Source organism: Phoxinus phoxinus, assembly GCF_949152265.1.
Source record: "Phoxinus phoxinus genome assembly, chromosome: 23".
In the NCBI taxonomy this organism is placed as follows: Eukaryota; Metazoa; Chordata; class Actinopteri; order Cypriniformes; family Leuciscidae; genus Phoxinus; species Phoxinus phoxinus.
In genome coordinates this window covers 4,654,689-4,668,092 of record NC_136898.1, presented here as the reverse complement: position 1 = coordinate 4,668,092, position 13,404 = coordinate 4,654,689, and the positions used below count along the sequence as shown (strand labels likewise).

The 13,404-nt window shown below is 36.6% G+C and overlaps 1 protein-coding gene across 1 annotated transcript; it reads left to right on the top strand.

Annotated features, from left to right (window-relative positions):
• Nucleotides 1–544: 544 nt before the first annotated feature.
• On the top strand, nt 545–13,128 carry gnsb (glucosamine (N-acetyl)-6-sulfatase (Sanfilippo disease IIID), b). The gene is made up of 13 exons (XM_079599253.1): nt 545–911; nt 1,915–1,974; nt 2,051–2,254; nt 4,739–4,804; nt 5,106–5,204; nt 6,385–6,552; nt 7,628–7,710; nt 7,792–7,910; nt 7,996–8,099; nt 8,185–8,286; nt 10,727–10,837; nt 10,920–11,027; nt 12,205–13,128. Exons 1-13 carry the CDS (start codon nt 747–749, stop codon nt 12,352–12,354), a joined length of 1,539 nt encoding a protein of 512 aa, XP_079455379.1. The 5' UTR covers nt 545–746; the 3' UTR covers nt 12,355–13,128.
• The last annotated feature ends 276 nt before the right edge of the window (nt 13,129–13,404 follow it).

Here is a 13,404-nt window from a genome sequence, read left to right as displayed (position 1 = left end):
AACATAATAAAACAATGAATGTGAAAGATGCAGAATTTTTTTTCTTGATCCTCAAATGCATTTACAGTACCAAGTCATTTTCGATTATAAAACAACAACAAACAATGAAATGGAGGGGGGCGTGACCTTGAAATAAAACCAAAACGCGCACTGTCATGTTTGTAAAAAAAAATATTTTGGTAATTTAAGATTAATATGTATATTTTTGTCCTATTTCTCTTTATTGGTGATGATATTCAATTCTTATAACATACGTGAATTGAAATAATAGAAATATATAATTTTGCATATAAAATGTCACATTAATTATTAATAAACGTACATGTGTCATATTTCAATAAAAACAATTCTAATGGAAGATTGTGGAAGATTTTGTGTTGTGAGAGCATTATTCACATACATTTTTTAAAAAATAAAATAAACGATGCAAAGTTACTCAGTTTAAACATCGTTTAACAGGCACAAACTTTGTGTCAGTGAAAGAAAAACTCCAAAAGAGCGAATCATTTTCTGATTATATTACTTAATTGAACTGTGACTGTGTGGATGTATCAGCTGTTATATCAGGCTGAAGTCATATGACACACTGAGCGTCTCACTTCCTCAAACTTTCGGAGCTCATCCCACCGTGGTCCGCGAGTGCTGCAGTTCGCCACGCGAAACCCTCTTGTGCTCGACAGACTCCGTGTCTCCGGGCAGGCACACAGATCGCGGGTTTGGGCTGATTTTGCCCTAGTTTTGGCCTCATGGCGAGCTCGCGCTTCGGTCAGTGGTGCTCCAGCGCGCGCGTCGTGTCCACCTGTGTCCTCGTCACACTTCTCACCTGCACGCTCAGGTGTTCAGAATGCGTCAAACTGAACAACATCATTCTCATTCTCACCGACGACCAGGATGTGGAAATGGGGGGAATGGTAAGTGCACAAAGTTAAGTTACCCTACAAATGTTTTTTTATTGGTCATGCACGCACCATGACAGCACCACCTTTTAACAAAGGTACTGTGCTGGTAACTTGATAAAATAGTAACAACCATGGCACTTTGATATATAACATGGTTCTGACATTCATACACTATATTGACATAGTATTTCAGTAAACTTCCAAGAATACTATGGTTCTACTTTGGTGTACGTCCAAAAACATTATTATTATTATTATTTAAAACATTGTTTTTAAGCATCTAATGTTCATCATCAAGACTGCATTTATTTGATAAAAAAATACAGAAAAAAACCTGTAATATTGTGAAATATTTTTACAATTTAAAATGATGGTTTCCTATTTGAATATACTTTAAAATACAATTTATTTCTGTGATGCAAAGCTGAATTTTTTGAGCATCATTACTTTTCAGTCTTCAGTGTCACATTATCCTTAATAAATCAGCATATTATTATAATGATTTCTAATCAATGTTGGAAACCGTTGTGCTGCATTTTTTTTTACAACAACTAGGCCTACCTTTTCAGGATTCTTTGATTAATAAAAAAAAAGAAGAAAAAAAGAATAGCATTCATTTAAAATAGTAATATTTTGTAATAATATACAATACTGTTCAAAAGTTTTGGGTCAGTAATTTTTCAACAAAAAAAAATCAAAAGAAATGAATACTTTTATTCAGCAAGGATGTGTTAAATTGTACTTTATTTCCAAGTATATTTTCCCAAGTATATTTAATACTCACACACACACACACACACGTATATAAACTACTAGGCTAAACCAGTGCCATGCTTGGTAGGCAGAGAGAGCATTTTAAAGTCATAGTGAACCTGCAGTTTTCACATCAAGTTCAAAGCAAGTCACTTGGCGAAAGTTCGTGTGACAAATAATACATCCTGTTGACACTTTAGGTGTTAGATGATGCATCATATTAATGCTATAAGAGTCACATTGAGTCTTTCTGTTTCCACAGACGCCCATGAAGAAGACCAAAGCACTGATCGGTGATGCTGGTGTGACTTTCTCCAATGCGGTGAGTGCTCGGCCATAAAGACCTTTTCATAGAGCTGATCAAATATCACAAGTCTCTCCTTTCCTGTTGTGTTCAGTTCACTGCCACCCCTCTGTGCTGTCCCAGTCGTAGCAGCATCCTCAGTGGCAAATACCCACACAATCATTTGGTCCGAAATAACTCCATCTCTGGCAACTGCAGCAGCGTGACGTGGCAGAAAGAGGTTGAGCCCTTAGCCTTTCCGGTTTACCTCAATAAGATGCACTACCAGACCTTCTACGGGGGGAAATACCTGAATCAGGTCAGCCTTTTACCCGTCTGGTGCTCTATGAAATGTCACTGGCCTATTTGCAGAGTGTTCGGTCTTTCAAATAGTCAACAATGTTATCAGAAGCTCTTCACAAATGCTTCAGATATTTGAAATGTTCTTAACCAACAACACTTTTAAAGGGATAGTTCACCCAAAAATCATTATTTACTCACCCTCCTGTTCAGTGGCGTAACGAGTCAACACCGGGCCCTTAAGCAGGATTATCAAGGCGGGCCCCCCTACTACAACACGTGATGACGCTACACGCACAAAAAATAAATAAAATAAAAATAAATGGTGACGGCGCACCATAACACATTGTTACTGTTACTGTCACTGCTATATACACATAGGCCTAAGTCCAAATACATAAAAAATATGCTCACTTACATTATAGCTGCATTTTCCGGGCTTTCCTCTGTACGAAGCTGTCAGGTCATAGGTTTAGTTACCTATGATCACGCGCGTGAACTCGACAATCGACTACTTTGGACTTCAACCGAAAACAGGAACTAAATACAGGTATTTGCGCTGGCTGATATAACATCATTTTTATTAATATCTTTCACATCTACTGCAGTCAGATTCACTCGTGTTCACTCTGAAGGAATCACTCAACATGGCTGGGCACTTGTATGACACATCAAGGATGATAAGAGAAATAAAAGCAGGTTTAAAATTAGACCCCATACAAGTCGCAAATTTTAAAAAGAGGATAACACGGTGTAGGCAACACCGATTTTTGTCGTTGTTCTCTGTATTGACAGCACTCCAACTTTACTAAAAATTGAGCTCAATGTTAAAATTGACCGGAGTTCTCCTTTAAGATCCAGATAGCGCGCACAGGCATTCTCAATTGACAGTAGCCTATGGCAAGTCCAGAGAGAGGACTCTGTCCCATTGAGCTCCTGAGATAGCTTTTTATCAGTTTCAGTTTAGAAAAAGAACGCTCTGACAAAAAATTTGACGACTCCATATCTGGCTCAAGTTCACCGGTTTTTACTGTTTTGCACGCAATGCGCATGTTCACCCGGGGATTCCCCAGTCCCAATTCGAAACAAATTACACCAAATTCATCATTGTTCGTTTCAAACATTTATTTAATGATCAGTCAAATATGTTGTTGTCATTATTTATTCAAATCAATAAGCAAAAAATTAAAATGCGATCAGACTATTGTAGTAAAATGCGATAGGGGGACCCGCCTGGGCCTGTCAATCAATATCGTCCAGTCACGCGGGCGGGCCCCTGATTGGTCCGGGCCCGTAAGCAACCGCTTACCCTGCTTACCGATAGTTACGCCCCTGCTCATGTTGTTTCAAACCCTGTATAAGTTAAAAAAAATTCTGCTGAACACAGGACAAGATATTTTGAAGAATGTTGGTAACCAAACGGTTGGCGGTTACCATTGACTTAAAATTAAAAATTTAACTTAAAATTTAGCTTAACTTAAATTTTTTGAAAAAACAACTATGGAAGTCAATGGGGTCAATCTACTGTTTGGTTACCGACATTCTTCAAAATATCTTGTTCTGTGTTCAGCAGAAGAAATAAACTCATACAGGGTTTGAAACAACATGAGGGTGAGGAAATTATGATTTTTGGGTGAAGGGATAGTTCACTTTGAAATAACATTTTGGTATGTTTTAGCTTACCTCAAGGGCATCCAAGATGTAGGTGTCTTTGTTTCCGCAGTAGTCTCAATTTTGATCTTTTTAGGTCAAACCGTTCTTGTCTGTCAGTCATATAATGCAGGTCTATGGTCACCACCTCAAAGAGCATGCACAGAGAAGTCCAAATTAAACAATTCCCCATCGTAAGTACACATTGATGGCCTAAGACACGAAATGAGCGGTTTGTGTTAGAAAACGAACAGTATTTATATCGTTTTTACCTCTTGTACACAACCACGTCCAAGTGATCGGAGGGCGCGGACTAATACATGTATACATATGTATAAATACTGTTCTTTTTTATAACAAAATTTTATTTCAAAGTTCTATCCCTTTACTATCCCTTTAAGAAGTAAATTTTTCACTTCAACTACTTTCCATCCCTGGTTATATTTCCCCTGGGAAAAAAGAAGAAAAAAGGTCTAAATGATGTGCTTAATCATTATGAAAATAAAGGCACATTTTACTCCCAAAATCTGATTACTATAATCAAAATGTTTTTTTTGTTTTTGTTTTTCTCTCTCTCTCAATCAGCACTATGCTACCATGTAAAATATTTGATATACTTTTTTTGCAATGTAATGACAATTGGGAGAGATTAAATGTTTAACTGTCACAGATATAATGGAAAAATGGGGGGGAAAAAATCTTAAAATGGCTTTCATTTCATCAACAAAACATAGTTTCTTATTTTTTTCAGTTTGAATTTGAAGGGGGACTGTATGACACTGGCATGTTTTGACCAGTATTGTGAGATACTGTTTTTCACTCAACTTGTGTAAATCCCTCTGCATGTCTTCAGTATGGAAGTAAGGACGCGGGCGGTGTGGCTCATGTGCCTCCCGGCTGGGACCAATGGCACGCGCTGGTAAGTCACGAACTGAAGCATCAGTCCCACATCACTTCCTGTTTCACTCTATCTGCATTCAGATCAGCAGGGAAAAGCTATATGTGTATCTGACACTGTCAGTCGCCTATAGACACGCATTCGTGCAGAACGCATGGTTTAGTACAGTCATGCGGGGTCGTTTCATCACATCCTGCACCGCAAAAACAGATCCAGTTTTTAACCCTTTAATCTCACTTTTACTGATTGTTTTATGCCAGGTGTTTCATTGTGCGTATGTTAAAGTCAGTGTGATGTTTTGGTTTTATTTGTGTATCCACAGGTGGGAAACTCTCAGTATTACAATTACACACTTTCTGTGAATGGAAAAGAGGAAAAACATGGGGACAACTATGAGAAGGACTATCTCACAGACCTGGTTGTGAGTCTTTTAATGCTTTAAAGTGTAGAAATGGTATTAAGGCTTCAACACTGTGATGTATTCCGGGTGAAACTGGATATTCAATGAGGAATAAAAAAACGTGACTTATTATTTTATATTTTAGAAAGGGTTTTAAAATCTGTCAAAGACATGTTATGACTTATTGAATACGTTGCACTTATAAATGGTTCACTATAAGTCTGGGATTGTGTGTTTGGAAGGTAAATAGTCAAGTTGTTGAAACTTGTCATGTCAACAGTCACTATAATTTCACTATCTATACTGAAGTGTGAAAGCCAATGAATTTGCCTCATCACCTGCTAAACATGTTTTACGTGTGAAATGGATCAGTTAACACAATCTGGTTACCAAATAATGTTGCCTTTGGCTATTTTGGAACCAGATACGAGCTGTTTGCCAGCCTCGTCGTGACTAATAAGCCGCATAGTTGCATTGCGTGTCAGATCGAGCCTCCTCGCGTCAAACTGTCCACACAGCAGTGTGTCATGTGACTTACGCAAGATTCATGAGTGCTTGATACTTGCTGTAACGTTGGTTTAAAGCTCTTAATCTGACTCTTAAACCTGCTCTGTTATTGTTTAACTAAGGTCAGGTGTCCTGGAAAAAGATTAAACTCCACTCACAATAGTGATCCTCCACCTGTGTTGGGTGCAATGCATTACTAAATAATTAATTACTGTAATTTAATTATTTTTCCATGGAAAAAGTAGTTTTTCTGTAATATATTTAGTTGCTTTTGATGCATGCATAGAACGATTGTATATAAAACAATAATAGTGGATTAAACATAAAAATGTAACTTCTAATGATAATATTTATTTTGTTTCAAGTAACTTTTTTTTTTTAGTTTTAGTTTAACTATAGGGAGCTTTAGGAACAGCTAAAAAATACAGTGCATCTGCAGTAAACATTTAAATATTAATATTTTTAAACAAAAACATGTTATTGCATTAGATAGATATAAACCAAGTGGCATCTGCCAAAAAAAAAAGGAAACTTGAGGCATGTTCTTAATTCGTACAATCAGGTCTTAAAATGTGATCCACTATGAAACCACATGAAGTGCCAGAAAGTCTGGTTTGGTTTAAAGTTATACATTACATTTAAAACCGCTGGTTTATATCTTATATATGTGAAATAAAGTCTTTGTTGATTCTAGTTGAACCGGTCGCTGCATTTTCTGACGGAGCGGAGCCCCAATTACCCGTTCTTCATGATGTTGTGTCCTCCGTCTCCTCATTCGCCGTGGACGGCCGCCCCTCAGTATCAGAAGACCTTCAGCGACGTGAGAGCGCCACGCGACGGCAGCTTCAACAAGCCTGGAAAGGTTCAGCTTACGGTTTCATTCTTCATGACATCTGATAGGTTAAGAGCCAGTTCTGCTGGCGTAGATGATGAGACGAGGTGGAATTTCCACAATATTTTAAGCTTTGAAAAAACTAATCTAAAATAAGTAATATAAATATTATTTTATATCAAAAACATTTGTAATTTATATATAAATAATATTTTAATATTAATATTTTAATATTTACATAATACTCTATGTAAATATTCACATCTTTCAGCAGCCCTTTTTCTCACAATATTTCATATAGAAGATTTAATCTGAATGAAGTATTTTACTTAAATAATATTGGTGGTGATGGTTGCATTTTATTTTTGTAAATGGCGCAAGAAGTATTTTATTTTTTATTATACATGCTTTCTTAAATATTTTATTAAATAGATTTAAAGAAGAACAGCCACTGTTTGTTAATAAATTAGTGCTCTCAAATCGATTAATCGCATCTAAGATAAAAGATTGTAAATGTATAATGTGCGTGTATATATTATATACATGCGAGCACACACACGCGCATATATATATATACATGTATGTTTTGTGTTTTTCTTTACATTTGTGATTAATCGCGATTGGACGGCACTATAAAAAATTCATATATACTGTATTTTATTAATGATTTATATTACTAAAGTAAATAAGGGTGTTTTTGTAAACTTCATATTGTGCATCAATTGTATATTTATTAATATATGAATATATATATATTTTATTGTTTGTATATTTTGTATGTTGCCTGTTAATTTTTTTTGTCTGTATTTTCAAAGTGGCTAACTTATATTTTGATGCCATCATTATTTTAGTATAATTGTGATACTATTATAGCTTTTATTTGTATTTTGAATTGGCTTTTATTTTTGTATTTTTTTTTGTTTTATTTTAATTTTACTTAGTTTTTGTTTAGTGTTTTTGTCATTTTTATTAAGTTTTACCTTTTTAAAAATATGCTTAGTTCAATTTATATTTCAGTTTTAGTTATTTTAGTGTCAAATTAAGCTAAATAATGTGTATGACCTCAGCATGAGCGTAAGATGAAATGCTCTTTCTCTGATCTCAGGACAAACATTGGTTATTACGACAGCCTGTGAATCCCATGCCGAACAGCTCCATCGAGTACCTTGATGACGCTTTCCGCAGGAGGTACAAAAATACAGATTTCATAACAATTACACATCACATAATGTAGTGTGATCTGATATGTGTGTTTAATATCTCTGATAGGTGGCAGACGCTTCAGTCAGTGGACGACATGGTGGAACAGCTGATCAAGAAACTGGAATCAGTGAAGGAACTGGACAACACGTACATCATCTACACGTCTGATCACGGCTATCACACTGGTGTGTCCTCTATCGCCACGCTTCTGTCCATGTGTTGCTGTATGTCTTTATAACACCATATTTAACCATAACAAATCAATTCCAGGCCAGTTCTCATTGCCCATTGACAAGAGACAACTGTACGAGTTCGATATTCGCATCCCCCTCTTGGTTCGGGGTCCAGGAATCAAAGCTAACCAAACACTTCAGGTTAGAATCACTGATTTATTGAGCGATATGTCTAAATATATTATTTTACGTCAAATGCTGTAACATGTATTTAACTGTCCACTAGTCTCCAGTGATGAATATAGATCTTCCCATGACTATCCTGGACATCGCTGGAGTAAATCTCTCCACCGTCAACATGGATGGACAGTCTTTCCTGCCGCAGATGGTGAGTGTCATGTTTTTCACTTCCTGTTTCAGTACATGTGTATTTATATTCTTACTGTGTGTGTGTGGGCAAAAATAAATAAATGAGCCAAGCCAAAATTGCAACATATTTAGGGGTCTTTAAATGCTCTTAAACATTTTAATCACATATCACTGTTCAAGATTTTAGCAAGGATTGCACAAATACTGTAGATAAGGTAACTTCCTGATTGACGAGTCAGTGTTGTTTCACTCCATGTTAATGGCTTCAAACAGTTCATGAATAGTTGAAAATGTCTCCAAGTTTGTATGAGTTTAATGTGAGACCAAATATTAGCTATACGCTTCAAATCTGGACTCTGACCGGGACAAAACAAGGACCCCTAATGGTTCTTGAGACACTTCTTGGTTGTCTTTGCAGTTCGGACAGGAACATTGTCTCGTTGAACAATAAAATCAGCTCTTTCCTCTTTAGATAACTTTTCATTTGTGCAATATTCTCCTGTACACCAAAGCATTAAATGACTTTTAACAGTGAAGCAGCAGCTCAACACCTGTGTGATGACACTCTTCCTCCATGCTTCACTGTGGCGGAGATGCATTATATTTCTCAGCATATTATCCATATGACTCGGGAGCATCACCAAGCAACTCGTTTCATTATTTACTACTTTGCATATTCTGCCAAAAACTTAATTCTGTTTTTCTGAGACAGCAGTGGCTTTTTAAGTAGTGCATTTACTTAAATTCGGCTAATTTCCCAAGCAAACATTTGTGGTTTAGACCATTAAAAGCTTAGTGTTTAGCCATTTTGTGCTTGGCCCCATTATTTATTTTTTTGCCCAGGAGTGTGTGTTTCTTTCCATTGCGAACTATACTATAGATTATTTATACTATAGATTCATTACAGTACTGTGAATTTTGATGCCGTATTCAACTGCATTTGTGCTACTCATTTGCATGCTTTAATGCCTTTTTCACTACAATATCTACCTCGATACAGCATAATCTCATTATATCACACTACTGTTCAAAAGTAAGATTTGTTTTTGAAAGAAATGAATACTTCTATTCAGCAAGGATGCATTCAATTGATCAAAAGTGACAGAAATCTTTTGTAACATTAGAAATTCTAACAAATTCTGTCCTTCTGAATGTTCTATTCATCAAAGAACATTTGTATTTTATCAGTGTTTCCACAAAAATATGAGAAGAAGAGTTTAATAATAATAATTCGTTACATTTATATAGCGCTTTATCTGAGACCTCAAAGCGCTTTACATAGAAGGGGGGAATCTCCTCAACCACCACCAATGTGCAGCATCCACTTGGATGATGCGACGGCAGCCATATTGCGCCAGAACGCCCACCACACACCAGCTTACTGGTGGAGAGGAGACAGTGATGAAGCCAATCAGTGTATGGGGATGATTAGGAGGCCATGATAGACAGAGGCCAAGGGGCAAATTTGGCCAGGACGCCGGGGTTACACCCCTACTCTTTTTTTGAAGGACATCCTGGGATTTTTAATGACCACAGAGTCAGGACCTCGGTTTACCGTCTCATCCGAAGGACGGCGCTCTTTTGTCAGTATAGTGTCCCCGTCACTACACTGGGGCGTTAGGACCCGCACAGACCACAGGATGAGCGCCCCCTGCTGGCCTCACTAACACCTCTTCCAGCAGCAACCTGGTTTTCCCAGGAGGTCTCCCATCCAGGTACTCACCAGGCTCAGCCCCGCTTAGCTTCAGTGGGAAACCAGTCTTGGGCTACAGGGTGATATGGCTGCTGATTTAAATATTTCTTGAGCAGCAAATCATCATATTAGAATGATTTCTGAAGGATCATGGGACACTGAAGACTGGAGTAATGATGCTGAAAATTCAGCTTTGATCACAGGAATATGAATAATATATTATAGGATTATTCCAGTTTTTATGCTCAAATTCTTGCAGCCTTGGTGAGCAGAAGAGACGTTTTTTATTTTTTATGTATAAATCTTACCGACCCCAACACTTTAATCGTTAGTGCAAGTCTTAAGTGATACTGGTGAAAGTGTGTGAATTTATTGTAAAGACCTTGTTGGAAACTCATGCAATCATATTGCATGGTAAAATCAGAAGAAAGAAATAATATTTTGCATAAAGAAAACAAAAATGTTTTAGGACCATTAAGATCGCAACAATTAAGCAGGTTTTCTTAAATCTCATTACAGGAAAGCAACAAAATATTGTGAAGAAGAAATAATGCTTTCTGCCATTTAGTCTTTTGCTCATTTTGAAATGTGTATCCTAGCAAGATACAACCTTTTTTTGCATTACAATACAGAAAATGAGAATTAATTATGAATTAATGTGAATTCTCAGTCAATGAGGATTACAGTAATAAAAACTGTCTAATAATGTCACAATGAGAAAAGAATGCTAAAATAAGTCTTTTCTCTTGTAATGTTCTCCATTAAGGCACCGTCATTGCGTAACGGCACCGAACGGCCCTTCTTTCTGGTGGAGTACACTGGTGAGGGATATGCTTCTGAAGACCCCAGCTGCCCTAAACTCGGCCCTGGACTAGCTGTGAGTGTTTTCTGAGCATTTTCCCATCAACCTCTCCTGTTTTCTAAGAATACAAAGCAAAGATTTCCTCTTTTTTTTCCAGCATTGTTTCCCAGACTGTGTTTGCGAGGACGCCTTCAACAACACGTACGCCTGCGTCAGAACTCTGAAGGATGGAAACCTGCAGTACTGTGAGTTTGCAGACAATGAGGTGAGCTTTACACTAATCCCCATTCACATTTATGCATTAGGCAGTCGCCATTATCCAAATCCACTTGCATTGCATTCAAAGTATGGATTTTATTACTTCATGTATTCCCTGGGAACACAAAACAAATATTTATGCATTTAAATCGCAGATAAAATTTCCATGAATTTGTCTTTTACAATTTTAATAAACTTGATGTGATGCATATTTGTCAGTCATACATCAATTAAACGGGCAAGATTTATGCACAAAAAAACCATGAACCAAGCCAATCAGCTACAAGGTGAATCACAACACTACAAAGACTGTGTATGTTGCTTTATTGATAGAAAGAAATTGTAAACGGCATAATCAAATTATAAACGATGGAGAAATATAAAACTATGAAATTAAAAATGTTTTATTTATATTTTTCGATTGCAAAATATGCATATATATTGAATATTTAAGTATTTTGAGGGCTTAGAGAGATCGGCTCGATTACCGGTACATAATTTGCGAGCTAATTGCGACCTTTTGGCGTTTTGCTTGTCTCGACTCGCTCATTGGTGTAATTTTCTGTACAGAATTATGGGTCATGTAGTTTTACACCATGAATTCTGCTGATAAACACCTTTTTTTTTTTTTTTTTTTTTAAACGGAGTTGAAATAACGTGGGCTGACTGCTTCAGCAGAAGCAAATACCAGCGATTAACAACCTCACAGCTCACAGTAAGGTTGTCTTTAATGGTTTATAAGTTATCGCTCAATCTATTTCCCTATGGAGAAAATTTAATGGAGATTTTACTTACAGAATCTGACCGTTGCACTCTGTCGGGCCCTATTAAATGTTTTTTTTTTTTTTATGCGGTGTTTGACTTTTTCTTGATTTATGATTCAATACCAAATTATCATCAAAAACGGAGATAATCAAATGAAGGCATAAACCCAAAATATGCTGCACAGCAGAGGTTTACTATTCAAATCTAAACGGAAGACAAATTGTGAGATTATTCCTTAAACATTTTTACATTCATTGTGTAAATCATAGGCCCTACAATAGCATTTTAGACCATCCATGGAATGACAATTGAGTTCGACCTGACCTCACAGACCATTTTGACAGGAAAATGGCATTTTCGAATGCATCCGGATGAATGTAGACGTTGCCTCATTGAATTTCCCCTGTGTTCTCCTGCAGTCATTTGTAGAGGTGTACAACCTGACGGCAGATGCCCATCAGCTGGAGAACATCGTGAAGAAGGTCGACCCTTCCCTTCTGCAGATCATGAACCAAAGGCTGATCAAGCTGCAGTCCTGCATGGGGAACAGCTGTCGAACCCTCAAATAAGTCCAGCTCGAGCGGAGAACGCCAAGTTCAGTCGTGTGAAGATACGTCCGGGTTTTCACTTGCACAAATCTCTCCTGAAATTCTTAAAGGGATAGTTCACCTAACAAATGTGGATTTGCATTTGGTGCAAAAACTAAAATGTCAAACAGGTTTGGAACGAACTAATTCGGGTGAGTAAATATTGACATTTATTTGGAGTGAACTGTCCCTTTATTTCTGATGTGGTGAAGTCACGCACACACCCCTCCTATAAATGTGAATGTATCTACAGTGTGATTCTACTTCAAATGCTGAAATACAGCTGCAAGAAAAGCACTTCTAAGGACTTGAACCAGTTCAACTGGAAGTTTACTCGTCCTCAGGCTTTCCTTACTTCCTACTGTCGTCATGCAATGTTTTTGGTGCACTTTTATGGTAAATGAACGTTTAAACAACTAAAATATAGTATCATCAAAACATTTACCCTTTGCATTTTAAGAGCTGTTTTTTTTTTTTTTGGACCGTTATCTTTGGTTATGCATGTTTGTTTTTTTTCGTCATACTGTGAATTGAACCATATATGTATCTGTGCCTCATGTGCCACAGTGGAAATCCTGCTCTGATGTTGTTTTAAAATGAATTTTGCTTCATAAAGGGAAATATCTGATATTTAAGGGAATTTTGCCAACTTTGATTTTAATCTATAATGATTGTGCCTTTTTGCACTAAATCAGTGTTTGTGCTTTTGTATTATACAAATGTCTAATTTTGAACAATCAATAAATTTACACAAAATAAATTAACTTTGCAGTGTCCATTTGAATGCAAGAGCACATTACTGCCCCCTGCTGCACTGGAATAACCTGTGACGTATATTAAATATAATTTAATGTATGTAATATAAGTGATAGACTACATACGTGTACATATACATATATTGTGTGTGTACACGTATACATGCATACATACAGGTAGGTGCTAGTCATATAATTAGAATATCATCAAAAGTTCATTTATTTCAAGAATTCAACTTAACAGGTGAAACTAATATATTATAGACTCATTACATGC

Bases quoted from the DNA above. Each gene is read 5' to 3' on its own strand.
- gnsb (XM_079599253.1), top strand. From the start codon at position 747: ATGGCGAGCTCGCGCTTCGGTCAGTGGTGCTCCAGCGCGCGCGTCGTG. The intron at 912-1,914 runs GTAAGTGCACAA...CTGTTTCCACAG, and splicing joins ATGTGGAAATGGGGGGAATG to ACGCCCATGAAGAAGACCAA. The intron at 11,028-12,204 runs GTGAGCTTTACA...GTTCTCCTGCAG, and splicing joins GTGAGTTTGCAGACAATGAG to TCATTTGTAGAGGTGTACAA.